Raw genomic sequence first — 14,874 nt, forward strand, 5'->3', positions numbered from 1 at the left:
GTAGGTGTGGGAAGGATGCAGTAGCCAGGGAGGTCATTTCAGGGGAACAGGGAGCTAGGAGTGACGATCTTTCTCCTGGGCAGGTGGGCCAGCTTTAAAACCTCCTTTGACACACGTTGTCTGCACCAAACACAGCCTGGTACAAGCGTCCCACCAACGGAGTCATTCCTGAGTCACGTAGTGCTAAGTGGGGGGGGGGCAGGAGTGTCACAGGGGTCAGGAACGGTTCTGGGTTCGAGCAGGTCTGGGTGGCTTTTCCTCTGGGGGTTCTGTCACATGCTGTTGATCCTGTTAATAATGCGAATAATTTCCAGTAGTCATAAAAAGTAGCAACGAGGCCATGAAAGAAATTCATAGCGGTTCAGTGCATCTGTGATCCGCCCTGTGCCGCCTACACCCTCAGGTCAATGAGACTTTATTGGCACAACAAACTCTTCAGGTATTGCCAAAGTATAGGAGAGTCAGAGCCTTCCAGAATATGTTTCGGGCAGGTGTGACCCGGCCGCTGTGGGGTGTGTGCCCCACTGGAGAGCTAATCCCCTCTCGCCACGTGTCATTATGTTCATTAATGGGTTGCTACATAGTGCCAGGCCATCCCCACCCATCCTCTGGCTCCTCTCTCCCCAGGTTGGGCAGTTTTTCCGCATTGCCCTTGGAACAGACGTCTCTTCTGCTGCTGGATAATCGGTGGAGAGATTTTTCTCACATTTCATTGTATTCTAGACACTGAGGAGAAAGCGAATCTGTCCCACTGGCTGCGCAGTCTCTTCTCTCTGGGTTCAGACTGTGCTTTGTAACAGCCAGTCTCCCCCTCATGGAGCCTGCCTTAGCTGTGAATGCTTCACTGCAGAGTGAGTCTTGCCGGGATCTGCTGGAGCTCACTTGACTGCTGTTTTTCATTTGTCCTTCCCAGTGGCTTGGGTGCTGATGATGTTTTAGGGACTGATAAGCTTCTTGAGCGCAGTTTGGTTCTGGATGGGAGTGTGCTTCAGTGGCTGGGATACGGAGCCCAGGAAGCGCTGTTATGTAGCAATGGATTCTCAGCCATTAGGTACTTGATGGGTAGGCTGGGTGGAATGGGGTTGCCATGCCTAAACCCCATCTCTCTAACCTGGCTCCTGACTACTCAAAAAGTGATGGAAATGGCTCAGTTTGAGAAGGTAGAGTCATGCAGACAATTCCTTTCACCCCCAAGCCCTGGGAGATGGCTGCTAGTTGGTGTCTGTGTAGGATGTGCTGATTGGGAATGTACACCTCACCCTAGGAGCGAAAGTACGCAGAGCTGAGCTTTTAATGAGCATGAAATGGCAGGAGAAGCCAAGGGCAAAGAATGGCCTTGCCATAGAGGTTTTCAGTTGGTTTCTTTCTGTGCAGATTGTGTCTTTAAATATACCCCCTTTATGGCCTTTAGCCTCATGACACAGCCTTTCTAAGAAACCTCTGCTTGCCTCTTCCAAATATCATTGAAGTTTTGAGAAGTTAACTTCTTTCCACTGATCGCTCCTGCAGAATGCCAGGTATTCACTCTGCGGAATCCTCTTTGTTCTGGAATCGTCACACCGTTTGAAGGTGTCTGAACCTGTCTCGAGGGTTTGTCCTGTTAACACTTTAAATTGCCTCTTTGTGTTTGGAGACATTATGTTGATGGCCAAGAGCTATTCTGGTTACTCGAGGAGTATGGACCTTTTGGGTCATTTCTCGATAGAATCATAGATTCGCCATCCCAGTGGATGCACGTGGCATCACATGATGTATTGAGGGCATCATCTGGCATGTGGGTGAACAAACTTGGGGTTCAGCAAGAGACAATGCTGTTGATTAGACGAGATACCATTTACATTGTATAAGTCAGTCATTTCTTAAAACTTTACTTTTTATTAACATAAATATATATTAAAGTAAGAACACTTCCTGGTCTGTTTCTGTATTAAAATGGCATTTCAAAAATCCACAGTAAGGTGTGCTGGCCATCTTTGTTCTTGGTGCAGGTTCCAATTCCCAGATGACGATTGAATATTCTGCACCCTTTTCAAAACACGTTAGTGATTTTGCATCCCTCCACTGGCTCCCCATTCTCTGTCCTATCAAACACAAGCTACTTGCCTTCATGGCCTATCTGCTCCCTCTCTATCTTCTCTCATTTACTATCAGGATGTCAATCTCCATCTCCCATTGGCCCGTGAGGTCAGCCTCCATTGCCTACACATGCTTTCTCTGCGCTGCCCCTCATGCTTGGGAGGAGCTCCCTGTAAACCTCCCCCCCCCCCCGAGCTATTTTATTATCCACCTTCAAACCCCTCCTTAACCTCTCCTTGGCCACAAGACCTACACACAAATGGACAGTGGTTTGGCTGTTGATTTGCAGAGACCACTGCTGATCATGCTGACCCATATTGTCTCATTGTTCCCTTGTGCTCCTCGTCTGTCTAGATCCTTCGGTTGGGTCTCATTTTATAGTTGGATTAGAAGCTTTTTGGGGCCATCTCTGTGGTCCATGACTAGGGCTCCTAGGTGCTCTGGTAATAAAAATAATGATTCTGGAAGGGGGTTGCAGATGTGAGAATACCTATGGAATCTATCTGTGATGTGGTTGTCTTTGAAGGGAATGTTTGAGAACACTGAATTCCACTTTCTTACTGGTTCGAGAGGTGTCTCAGCAGCTACAGGTTTTACCAATTCTTCACTTTTTACCGCTTTTGTCAACCCCATGTGCGCAAGCCTCCAGTGGGTTAGATTTCCTACCTCATAGCGGGTTTCTGTTGTGGTTTCTTGCCTCAGTGAAAAGCACTTTTGTATCGTCTTTGCGGAGTTAGCGTCCTTGGATGAACAACGGTTTTTGTGACAGCAAATTGCAGATGATTGTATAAACAGGGGAATAATAGGAAATAGGAGGAGGGAGGGAGGTCATACTGCCTTTGTCTGCGGCACTAGTGAGAGCACTACTGGAATAGGATCCAATTCTGGTGTTCGTACTTCAGAAAGGTTGTTGAAAAACTGGAGCAGAGAATGGTCAGAGGGTTGGAAGAAACATGGCTTATAGTGAGAGACTTAAGGAGCTCAGTGACAGGTTTCAGAGTAGCAGCCATGTTAGTCTGTATTCGCAAAAAGAAAAGGAGTACTTGTGGCACCTTAGAGACTAACAAATTTATTTGAGCATAAGCTTTCGTGAGCTACAGCTCACTTCATCGGATGAGCTGTAGCTCACGAAAGCTTATGCTCTAATAAATTTGTTAGTCTCTAAGGTGCCACAAGTACTCCTTTTCTTTTTAAGGAGCTCAGTCTCTTTAGCTTACTGAAGAAGAGGCTGAAATGGCTTGATCCTGGTCTATAAGCCCCGAGGCAGGGAGAAGATTTCTGTAGCAGAGAGCTCTTTGATGTAGCTGACAAAGAGCAGAGTGAGCCAGTGGCTGCAGATTGAAGTGTGAGACTGAAGATAAGGAGTACTTTTGGCACCTTAGAGGTGCATGTTTTTCAATGAGGGTGTTTAACCATTGGAACAGTTGCCCTAGCAAGTGTGGTGGGTTCTCTGTCACTTGAAATCATCACACCAAGCATGGCTGGTTTTCTAAAAGAGATGTGGTAGTTTAACCCCAAATGATTTGTCTGGATGCATGAATCACTGGATGAAGTTCTCTGGCCTGGGTTACGCAGGGGGTCAGACTAGATGGTCACTGGCATTAACATTGCGGAGGGTTCTCCGTAGCCTTCCCTTAGAGGCATGGAGATCGGTGTTTGGGTTGTGCTAACTGTCTTCTCTTTCCCTTTGAGGTGTCCAGCGTTGGTTTTCAAGGAATTTGGACCTATTGGAAGCTCCTACTACCCTAATGCCATGAATATTGAGGTGAACAATGTGGAAGAAAAAGCTGTCCACTCTTGGTCAAGAATCTCTTCTGCGGGACAGAAAGCCCTGGAGGAAGCCCTCCGAGTCTTCAACCCCATGTCCAAGGACCTTTCAGACACTGAGACCCAGCTGGTGGCCTTTCTCCAAGGCCTCAAGGAGGAAGGCCACCAGCCCACAATCTTAAGGAGCAAGGATGTGTATGGGTACAGCTCCTGCACGGCGGCTACTCCCAGCCAGACACACGAGAGCACACAAGACAGTTCAAGCACCAGCGCTGCTGTCACTGACTGTAAAGCTCCGGTTAGAAGCCCTGCAGTGACAGCAGAGATGCCTGGGACACTTGCGGGGGTTTCAGTCCGCTCTCCTAATGTCCGCACCAAGCCTGTCTCGAAAGGAAGTTCCACAAACCTGCTGCTGAACTCATTGAAAGAAACACGGTCAGGCACATCGAAGGCCTCAGCAATGGGCTTCCCAGCTAATATGTACCCTGACGTGTATCCAGCCATGAGACTCTCTGTCGTTCTGGAAGCCTTGGTCCCATTGAAAGCCACAGCATCCTGTTTGGAGTCCAAATACAAACCAGGGCATCTTGGAATCTCCCCCTCGGACCTGAAGCTCCTCAAGGCATCGGGTGCCTCGAGGCAGAACACTAAGCTACCCTCGGGGCAGTTAGACCCCAAAGGCTATAAACACATAGTTAAGAAAGCGCCAGAATCTCCCGCTCTAGCTGTAACACTTCTGAAGGGAACTAAAGGTGGGGTGCTAAAGGAGAGTAATGCTTGCAAAGCATCTGGAATCCTGAATGGCAGGATTACAGGTAGCTCATCTCAGTGTTGCAGTGGGGGGTCACAGTCCAAGGCCTTTAAAAATAAAGCCAAGGAAGTTCCAGTGGGGAGAACTGAATGGAAAGACAGCAGTAGTCAGGAAACCGTTGGGCAGAAAAGGAAAAGAGCCGAGGAGGCAAAAGAAGCACCACAGAAGAAGAAGAAAAATGCCATGAATAAACCTGAACTAGGTCAGAGCACTTTGAACCTGCTGAGATCCCGGGCCATTAAGGTGGACAGCTCGTCATCAGACGATGAAGTGAGGCGGAGAGCACAGAAGATCCTTAGGGTTAACCTGTCCCCTGTGATCAAAATTCAGCCATTGTCCCCCTCTCACAATGTCCCCTGAGTTCCTTCCTTTTGTCACTTTTCTCTTAAATACATAAGTGTGAACCAGCTGCCAGGCTGTGGAAACATGTAAGAGCCACTTCCATTCTCTAGTGTCCGGCAACAGTATCATACCCGGTACCTGCAGACTTTGGGCAGCTTGCTCCACGGCTGTTGCTGGCTGCCTGGTGACATTCTGCAGAGTTGGACTGCACGAGTACAAACCCATGTTTAGAAATACAGGACAATGACTCCCAGCCCCCGTGGTGAGCTGAGCGAAACCAGGTGCTAGCGTTCTGTGCTGTGCTTTTTTGAACGTGGTGGAGCGTACGTCTGTGCAGTGGGGAGCGCGTGACTTTCTCATGACGTTCATGCACTGTGATATTTTGTTCTTTTTCAAGCTGTACATTTATTGGTTTTATTTTGATCAAATTTTATATCTTTATTATATATCTATATATCTATACACACACAATGCCCTGGCACTATCTGAAGACACATTTCCTCCGCCCCTCTGGATTTGGGTTCAATACCTTTTATTTTTTACCTGCCATCAGTCAGTCTTTTGTCGAAAGGTACCAGGGTTTCTTTCCCATCGTCAGTGTTGTTACCCGTCTGTTCTGGGCTCTCTTGAGAAGCTCAGAAGCAGGCAGAATTATAGCCACACATTTGTCTCTGGAAACACCATGCCGGATGGAGACTTACCAGCTCATAGTTGAGTTGAGTTCAGATGACCTCTTCAAAGAAAATGGAAAGTAGGGGAGGGTTGATTGGGCTGTTAGCGCTGAGTCTATCTGATGGCTCTCTGGGTGCCGTCCCCTTTCGCTATTAGCAGAAACGCTAAACGCTTCCTGCGGGTTTGCTTCCAAAGAGCGCCACGGGAAAGGTGCTGTTATGCCCTGTTTGTTAACATAAAAAATGAATTTGTGGCTGGTTGTCGACCCACGATCTGGGGCTGCCAATCCGCGGATACTTGTTATTTCCTGGCCAGACTGTCACCACTTGCGTGCTGCTGAACATTCCAGTGACTTTCGGGTTAGGTCGAGACCTCACCCACTGTGATTCTGAATGTATCGAGTGTTTGCTAACGTTCTGCTGGCTCCAGTGGAATGGGTATGGATGAGAACCAGAGCACAGCAGCAGCAGGTTCATAAAACGAGTTTCCAGCAATTTTTTTAACATTTCAAGAGAATACGGTATTAGTTTCCGGGGAGTGGTTTGCGCGGGGTTAAGCCACTGTATATTTATTTCTCGTCCTGGATTTCAGATTTGCCAGCTCTTCTGGGATTTTAGGGTGGTGATCTGCTGCAGGGTATAAAATCTTTCTCTGCATAGAGTCTCCGTGCTTAGTTCTGTGTTCAGGGGAGCGTGAGAAAACAAGGAGCAGGTGCCTCCTTCCCTCCTCACTGGGAGAGTCTGGCAGGTACCGGCTGGGAATATGCTAATCGCACTTGCAGTTGCATTGCTGGGTGTGATCTGAGGGCAGAGCCTTCACTGGTTACAGTTGGTTCTGCCTTTTGCTGTTGGAAGGGGATTGCCAATTGCATGTGAACTATTGTAAAATTCCAGCTGTCAGTGCTGGAGGGGGTGTGACCATCGCCCTGCACAGAGAGACAGCCTTCGTCATCTCACACTTGACTAACAGGGAGTCTTGATCCAGAGACCATAAAAACAGAAAGGGACATTCTCCCCCCTTCTCCAGAGGAGAGTTGATCCAAAGTGCTGAGGCTGTTTGTGGGAGGTCCCCACCTCTCGTTATTGGGAATGTGTCTCCTCTCCTCCAGGAGGCCCTGTTTTGTTAACGCACAAGCACACCAGAAGGTCGCACCCTTTGTTGCATGCATGGACAAGCTGTGCATCCAATGAGGGAGCAGCATATTAAGCTATTGCCTGTAGTGCATAGGCCGCAGCAAGGGGTGTCAGAGAAGCTCCTCTGCCTGCCCCACCAACTGGATGCTGGGGTCTGATTTCCCTTTCCCTTGTGCCAGTGAAATCAGGCTTTTCCAGCTCCCCTAACCCACAGCCTTCTGCCAGCTGATGCCTAGAGCACCCTCCGGGAGGTTGGGATGGGTTGGCTCTGGGGGCTCCCATGTGCTGCGTGTTACTGTGGATTCAGCCACCCCAGGCCATCGAGTGCAGTGTCTCACCTGGTCTACCAGCTCAAACCTTTGACTGGCTCCGCTAATCTGCTCTTCCACTTCACACGGCGGCTCATAGCTGTTGCTTCCTTGGAAAGCCAGAACCCTCCATACAGTGCCTGGCAATTTGTGGAGCACCCTCCCATCCCCACAGCAGTCACTCTGTCGTGAGTTGCTAGCTGCTGATGCCATTGCTGGCCAGGTGCTCACTCCACCATAGTGCATGCCCTTCAGCGGCTGCCCTGGGTTGGCTATAGGATGGAAATATTCCCTTTTCACTCTTTGTTTTCACCGTCCTTGTGTTTCAGTTTTGCAGAGTGTTCGCGTTGCAGGAGTGGCACTGGGTGAGCAGGGGCTGTTTGATCACTTACCAAACCCTGGCTCGTCTTTCCCATTTCCCTCCCTTCCCTCTGCTTGGCTCCTTCCCCATTTTTCAAGCAGGCTGAGAAATAGCCTGCCCTCCAGTGGATCTTCCCAGTCTTGAGCGGGCTCCAGGTCACTGCCTTACCCAGTGCTTTGTTCCTCCTTTTCTCTCCTCTCTAAAGACAGGTTTCCGAGTAGCAGCTGAATTAGTCTGTATCCGCAAAAAGAACAGGAGGACTTGTGGCACCTTAGAGACTAACAAATGTATTTGAGCATAAGCTTTCGTGAGCTACATCTGATGAAGTGAGCTGTAGCGCACGAAAGCTTATGCTCAAATAAATTTGTTAGTCTCTAAGGTGCCACAAGTCCTCCTGTTCTCCTCTCTAAAGGCACTGAAGCATTATTTCCTGTTTTAGCCTTAGCTTCGCTCACCATGCAGATTAGGAACCTGCGGAGATGAGTCCAGCTCTCATTGAAGCCAATGAGAAATTCACCTGCTTATACCCAGGGCGGAATCCAGGCCTAGGTCTCTTCCTTCGGCGTATGCTGAGCCTCTCTCTATAGGTGAGCAGCTGTGTGTGACCCCCTGCAGCACTCTGCTGCCTGCCTCCCCACATCGCTCAGCTCCCGAAATCTTTGCCATGTCCTTGAGGCAGATCATGCTTCTCTCCCCCACTGCAACTGCACACGTCAAACGGGGCTTGTTACCGCCACACTCCTGGGCCTCCCCTCTCATCGCTTCAGAGTTCCTATAGTGTGTGGAAAAGGGGGTCCGCCCAGGTTCTTGGGAGAGCTGGACGTCGCTGTGGCTCTCCGCTTGGTTGGTGTGCCACTAGTCGGTTGTGAGTATCAGCGATAGTCACTGAAATACATTCTTCCTGCCCAGAATCCAGCAGGCAGGTGTCTGAGCTAGCGAGGGTCTTTGTGGGCAGAGATGGCAGTGCAGTGGAGTGCTCAGGGGTTTGGTCCAGTGCAGGTGGGGAATGCAGATACCCCACTCGCCAACCCCTTCCCTTCATTGTTTCAAGGGGGGGTGCAGACAGAATGCAGCTCCATGCCGCGGATTGTTACTGTGATAGCCCCTGGAGACCTGTCTGCACGGAGCCTCATTGTGAGGGTGCTGCCCAGACAGTGCTGGAGTTGAGGGTATGGGCCCCTCCCTCCCACCATCGCTAAGGAGAGAAGGCATGGCCTTTTACAGCTGTGTTCTGTGCCCTTAGGCCTGGGGATAATCCTTTCCTGCCCATAGGGGCTGGGTTGGCACAGAGGGGTAAGGGCCTGTAGGATTGTTCTTACTGATTTATTGGCATTTCGGGCAGACCCGAAATGTGTACGCAGCCAGGGAGCTGGGGCGGCCACAGGGTCATATCCGGAGCTGAGCCAGTAAATGCAGAATGTGTTACCCTGCAGAGCTCGGCACAGGTTGTTTTCAGTTTGTTTTGTATAGGTCCTCAGGTGCCTAGTCTGGCGGTGCTGTTCCTGGGTACAGGCAGAGCCGCGTGCTCAGCACGGCTTGGACTGTGTAGATTAATGCTACCAGCATTCTGCAGAGGGCTGTCCGTAACCACGTTCCGGGGATCATTTCCTCTTTTACTTACCTGCCAGCCAGGAGTCAGAGTTCGTGTTTCACCCGCCTGAGTTGGCTGCACCAGTAACGAGTGACCCAGGGCAAGGGTCCCTGCGCTTCCTTCTTGGTGGTAGATGTTCGTGAGGCCATCAGTTCTTGCAGGGGAAGCAGCTACCTGAGCATGTGCAGGTCAGTGAAGAGGGGGCAGGGGTCTGATTTTCAGACATTTGGTTGAAAATCTGCTGTTAGTGAGCAGAAGTGAAATTTTAAGGCAAACTTGTGTTGTGACCAGGCTGCATCTTCCTGCCTCTAGTTTCAGTGAGAGGAATTTCTCCTTTGCTCCCTCTCTGCAAACCATGTTGTATAGTGTTGCTGGCAGAGACCTGCTGTGTGCTTCACCCCAGAGGTGGCTGCAGGAGTGACCCTGGTATGTAATCTCTAGAGCACTTTGCTGCACAAAACGAAGGGATGATTTTGTAACTATTTCAGCTGTATAGCCCACCCTGTAGCATGCCGTGTCCTGACCCTGTTGGTGGCTGGAGGGGAGGCGTCCGTGGAGTGGTGGTTAGTGGCTGAGCGCTAGCAGAGTGCATGTAAATGGCTATTGTCTGAACGCTTCTCAGAACAGGCCCTTGATGAAGGTGACACTTCAGGCTGGATTGAGCTGTCATTGCCCTACATTCCAGGATGTGGTGCTGTCGGTGCACTGCCCAGCTCGGCTGCAGACACCCCTCGCAGTGCCTCTCTATCCTTGGAGAGATCTGGCCTAGGTACAAATCCAGCCTGTTACATGCAGTTGTTTGGCTGGGTTTCTGGTTCTTCCTGGTGGGCTCGAGGGAGATGGCTGGCAAACACCTCTTCTGTTGGTCTGGTTTATCTCAGTGACAGCATTGGCTTTGTGGCACAGCTGCTGGGTGCCGTGCTGTGCCCAGAGCGAAGTAAATCGTGGCCCTGGGGAAATGTGCTTGTGTGCACCCCAGAGAAGGCAGAGGGGAAAGCAGCGTGAGCAGGAGGTACTGGTCAGTGTTGGCTGCATGGTGTAAACAGAACTAAGCAGTGCTGTGGCGGGGCTCTTCCTCCCAAGCATTCTCCTGCACTTCCTTCTGGGTGCTGGAGACTGCACCTTCAGTCACAAACAGTGCTCAAGAGGCGCCTCCCGGCCCAGCCTGGGGGTGGGAACGGGCACTTGGGGAGATCCTGCGCGTATTTGTCTGAGCATAGAAGTAAGCAGCATTGTAGGCCCTTCACTTCAGGGTTTGAGGGTTTGATCCAGGAGCTGTGCCAGCCCAGGAGCTGCAAGTTTGAAATCTAGTCAGTGGGAGAACTGTGCCAAGTGCGGTTTCCCATAACAGGCTCCTTCCTTAGCTTTTTCTCTCCCCAGTGGGTGTATGAAAACCCCCATGAACTGGGACAACCACTGCCTGGCCGCCGAATGCGGCCACATGCACACAGTCCATGCCTGGGGAAAGAGGAGAATGTTTTCTCTCTCCCCTCTCTGTAGCACTGCAGGGGGGGGACTCTCCATTCACCAGCACAAACCTTATTTCCTGGAGAAGTGAGTGTATTCGTTATGCAGGATTTAGTGATGCTGATGTTTGGGACCTCTGTGGTCTGGGGGAGATGCCTTCCAGGAGCTAGAGACTATGGCCTATGGCAGATTGTCCCCTACCCCACTGTTCCTCTTCCCCTTGGGTGCCGCCTTTTCTCTTGCTAAGCTGTGCTGGACGGGTCCGAGGGGCCGTGACTGCTGGTGAGGGAGAGGAGCACAGTGCACCGTGCTGGCTTGGAGAAGGGGCTGAGTGCTGTGCCCCTAGGAGGCACCAACCTCTGGGTCAGTGTGTGTAACAGCAGCTTACAAAGCCGGCCCCTGGCCCTGAGCTCTGCTAGTGCAGTGCCCAGTGCTGCTGAGAGGGAGGAGCTGGGATTAAGGGAAACCCAAAAAAGCCGGCTGTTTGTGGCTGGCAGGCCTGTTTGGCTTCTGTACATGGCGTGTGCTTCTGGGTGATTGAGCTCAGCGAAGGCTGTGGAGCACCAGAGAGCTCTCAAGTGCATAGCCCTTTCCAGACAGCTTTCCCTTGAGTGGATCGGGCCTTGTGGGTTCTGGACTGTGCCGTGGAGGGGCAGCTGGGGGCATTGCTCAGGCTTTGGGTTCCGTCCTCGCTTGCTTTGCAGTGGCAGGGGCGCTGGTGTAACTCTTGTCCCTGCAGCGCTTGTGGCCCAGAGCCCTGCCCAGGCAGTGCCGATCCTTCCGATCGACAGCACTAGAAGGAGGAGCGCATCTTGTCTGAGCATGAGCATCCAAAGGAAGTTCCCCGAAGGCGGCAATTAGCCCTTGCCCTGAGGAGTCCCTCAAAGACCTTATTATCCCCATGCCTATCCCTCTTGTGGTGTCTTAATGATCCCATTCAGTTCCTGTAGCAGCGCACAGGTCTCCGCAGCGGGCGTCTGGGGCCTTCCCCAGGGGCAAAGCTGGGTGCTCAGTGCTGCAGTGACAGAGAAGGTGCCATACAGCCACAGCCTTGCTCCTAACCACCTCTCCCGACCCCAGGGGCACAAACGGGAATACAGAGCACTGGGAAATACGCCTCCTGCCACAGCTCGCAAGGGACGCCAGTTGGCACCTGGAGTTTACCAAGCGGTGCAGTTAGTGTCGTGTCTGGAGAGACACTGGCATCGCCTCTGCCTGTAGTGTCCTGCTGCAGCATTTCCAATGGGCACTATTCACAGAGCTGTGGGATAGCGGCCAGTCTCTGTGGGACATGGGGAGACTCTGCTGCCCATGAGCTGGGAACTGTTCTTCATTGCCCAGCAGCCTTGGGAGAGAACTGGTCTCCTTCCATTGCTGCAGCGTAACTAGCCTGCTTCTGCTTGGACTGGAGCCACCAGCTTTGCCACGGATCTTCTCTTTGGGTGTGAATTCAACAGCCCTATACCAGCAGAGTGCTAGTCCCCAGAGCGAGCAGGCCATTTCCTATGAGCGGGTTTTGACCCGGGCCTGCCGCCCCTGCTGTCAGCCTGGGAACGGGATCGCCTGCAGGAGGGACCCCGAGTGCTGCTTGTATTGTGAATCTGAAACAACTGGCCCCCTTGTGCTGGGAGTGAACTTTCTACTCTTTGGTGGGTGTGTAGAGTGTTTCTGCAGCGTGGTCAGTGGTTTGCTGGGCTCGCTGTGTATATTCGGAAGGCTGTTGCGCAGTGAAGGGCAGTGCTAGTGTTGTCCCACTCTTACGGGGAAACTGGCCAGAACCAAACTGTCTCTTTTTCTTAAATGAAATGAACTTTTTGTTATGAAATGCAAGCAGGCGATCTGGCCCTGCCGTTCTTCAGTAAAATGGTGCTTCAGAACCCAGCCAGCTGCGTCCAGCTCCTCTTTGGGCCCTTCCTTGCCCTTGGCCAGGCTGCTGCTGTTGGTGGTAATGACTAACACATTGTCAGGTGAACGGGGCAGAGCCTCAGGTGTGATTGGCTGCTGCACGGGGCTTGATTCTCTAAAACTCAGCATTACGAGCCCTGCTCCCCATCCTGCCTCTCCTTGGCACCCTGTAGCAGCGTCAGCCAGTCCAACACCATGCACCCAAACAAACGCAACATCTTGTCCTGGCGTCACCAACAGCTCATTAACTTTTTTCTCTCTTGCAGCGACCATGAAGGCCCGAGGTGCCTGACCGGGCAGGCCCAGGTGTCCAGGAGGTACTGTCAGGGAATTACTCTGCAAGGGAAGCTTTCACAGTGATGTGTTGCAATGTCACTGTCCTGCCAGCAAACCAGGAGTGGCCAGGTGTAGGAGCCAGGGAAGGACGCTAGGGCTTCCAGTATTCCCCCTTCCTGACAGTTAGGACGCTGCTCCCCAGGGCAGGAGCTGGGAGGTGCCGTGCCATACGGGGCTTGTCTGTATGCCTTCTTCCACCTGTTCGGCTTCCTGCACTGGACGCCAGCTCTGCTTCTGTCATCACGGGGGGTTGGGGGAGGTGGTCCCCCTTGGCTTCCCTGGGAGCAGCGGGGTTGGAACTCTCGAACCATGTTCCCGGGTGGTTCTGTTAGTTCTGTGCTGTGGCTGAGGAAGGCAGCAGCCCCACCCCTGCACAGAACCTTGCCTTTGTCAGCACTGAATTTCACCTGCCATTCTCTTGCCTGGCCACCTAGCAGAAGGGGGCCCAGCTCGAGACTGGTGCAGAGGACTGAATTTTCAAAGATGGAGGCCCTGGCTGGTGTTAGGGTGACCAGACAGCAAGTGTGAAAAATTGGGATGGGGTGGGGAGGGGGTATTAGGAGTCTATATAAGAAAAAGACCCTAAAATCGGGACTGTCCCTATAAAATCGGGACATCTGGTCACCCTAGCTGGTGTAGACATGCTCGTTCCCGAGCCTGTGCATTTGTTGGATAGTATGTGCAAAGCCAGGAACCAGCTTCATGTGAGCAGCGAGGTGATGGGTATTTGGGGGGGTTCCCTGGTTGCATGTGCAGTCCTGGCTGTGCTTTCACCTGCCCCTCTTCCGGCTTCTGGGCCTTTGCTCGGAGAGAAGCAGCCCTGTTCCCCCGCTCGCTCCCCAGGAGAACTGCAGGGTGGATGCAGGATTGTCAGACTCTGAGGTAAAACCCAGGGGCAATCCAGCACTACTCCTGGCCCTTGGTGGACAGCCAGGTGTGGCCTTGGATTTACACTCCCACCAGAAAGGGAAAGAAACCACCCCTCCCCTCCCGCATTCCCAGGACCACCTCTCCCAAGGCGTGCTTTGCTTATTGCCACCAGCTGCCCAGCTCTGCTCCACAGCCGCCCTCACCCCTGGGTCACACACACAACCCAGCTGCACTGGTGTCAGCAAACGGAGCGGGGTGGGAAAGGGTCCCACCACAGAGGAAGAAATAAGGCAGCTCTCCCTAGAGACTTGCGGGCGAGGACTGTAGAGCATTTCTCTGAGCTCTGGATGAAACGTAGGAAGAAAGGACATCCCTGTGCACATAAACTGCTCCATGTCCCCTAGCCCCCAGGGAATGGAAAGCAGAGAGCAGCTCCCCTGGTTGTATCTAGCTCTTCCTGATCCCTGAGTCTTGTGTCCGCTGGGATGGGCCGGGTGCCATATTTCAGTGTAGACACTGTTACTCTTCTGCCAGCTGGTGCCAGCAGCTGCAAGAGCCAGGTTCAGTGTGCAGGGGTTCCTCTTAGCAACACACACCAGCAAAAGCTCAAGCCCCTGCCCCGTACGGTGGGAAAATGACCCACCGTCCCCAGGCAGGTTGGGGAGACCCCAACCTCTCTCGCATGCACTGAGTCTGTGGAGAACCAGAGAAGTTTTATTAAAGGAGAAAGGGAACCAGCCCGGCATCAATTTGGCAAACTCTGCAACAGTTCAAAAGCACGTGGTCAGAAGTAACATCCGTCCCACACTGAGTGCCTTGGGCTGTGTCCTCTGCCTCAGTTTCTCACCTGGCAGTGTGACAGTCCGGCAGACGAAAGTCCCTTTAACGTGGCAAGCCGCTGCCCCCCACTCACAGTTGGTGGTGCAAAGTCAGCGAAGGCCCAGAATTCAGGGGTGCGTCACAGCAGGTCACCTTCCACCCCTAACCGGGGGATGAGCAATACCACACGCTATCACTGCCCCCAGCCCTGCGGTTTCACCACGGAGCCCAGGCCTTAGCCATTTCACTGGGTAGTGGGGACCCTGCAGCTAGCAGGGACCCTGCATTCGTCTTTCACAGCAACGCTGTCCCCTCTGCAGCTCTCCGGCTCAGCCCCCGAACCTCTCAATGGAGTCTGACCAGTTCAGCCTTTAAACAGAGGGCGGGAGGGTCAACGAGCAACTGGGACTTGTTAA

At 52.3% G+C, this 14,874-nt stretch overlaps 1 protein-coding gene and 1 long non-coding RNA gene across 6 annotated transcripts in view; one reads left to right on the top strand and one right to left on the bottom strand.

The window, feature by feature from the left end:
• The window catches only part of LOC122461200, a 25,255-nt gene extending 22,149 nt beyond the window's left edge, over nt 1–3,106 (bottom strand). The window contains exon 1 of the long non-coding RNA XR_006283007.1: nt 3,066–3,106. This is a non-coding gene — a long non-coding RNA (uncharacterized LOC122461200). The remainder of the gene's footprint in view (nt 1–3,065) is intronic.
• The window catches only part of CCDC71 (coiled-coil domain containing 71), an 8,446-nt gene extending 2,122 nt beyond the window's left edge, over nt 1–6,324 (top strand). For 2 of the 5 annotated variants that reach the window (XM_038411011.2, XM_038411016.2), the window contains exon 2: nt 3,769–6,324. In XM_038411011.2, coding sequence (XP_038266939.1) covers nt 3,769–5,014 — 1,246 coding nt within the window. In that variant the 3' untranslated portion in view covers nt 5,015–6,324. Of the gene's footprint in view, nt 1–50; nt 852–3,768 lie in introns of those variants that run through there. The other 3 variants (XM_038411017.2, XM_038411012.2, XM_043519890.1) reach the window with 2 other exon arrangements.
• The last annotated feature ends 8,550 nt before the right edge of the window (nt 6,325–14,874 follow it).

Source organism: Dermochelys coriacea, chromosome 7 (genome assembly GCF_009764565.3).
Source record: "Dermochelys coriacea isolate rDerCor1 chromosome 7, rDerCor1.pri.v4, whole genome shotgun sequence".
Lineage (NCBI taxonomy): Eukaryota > Metazoa > Chordata > Testudines > Dermochelyidae > Dermochelys > Dermochelys coriacea.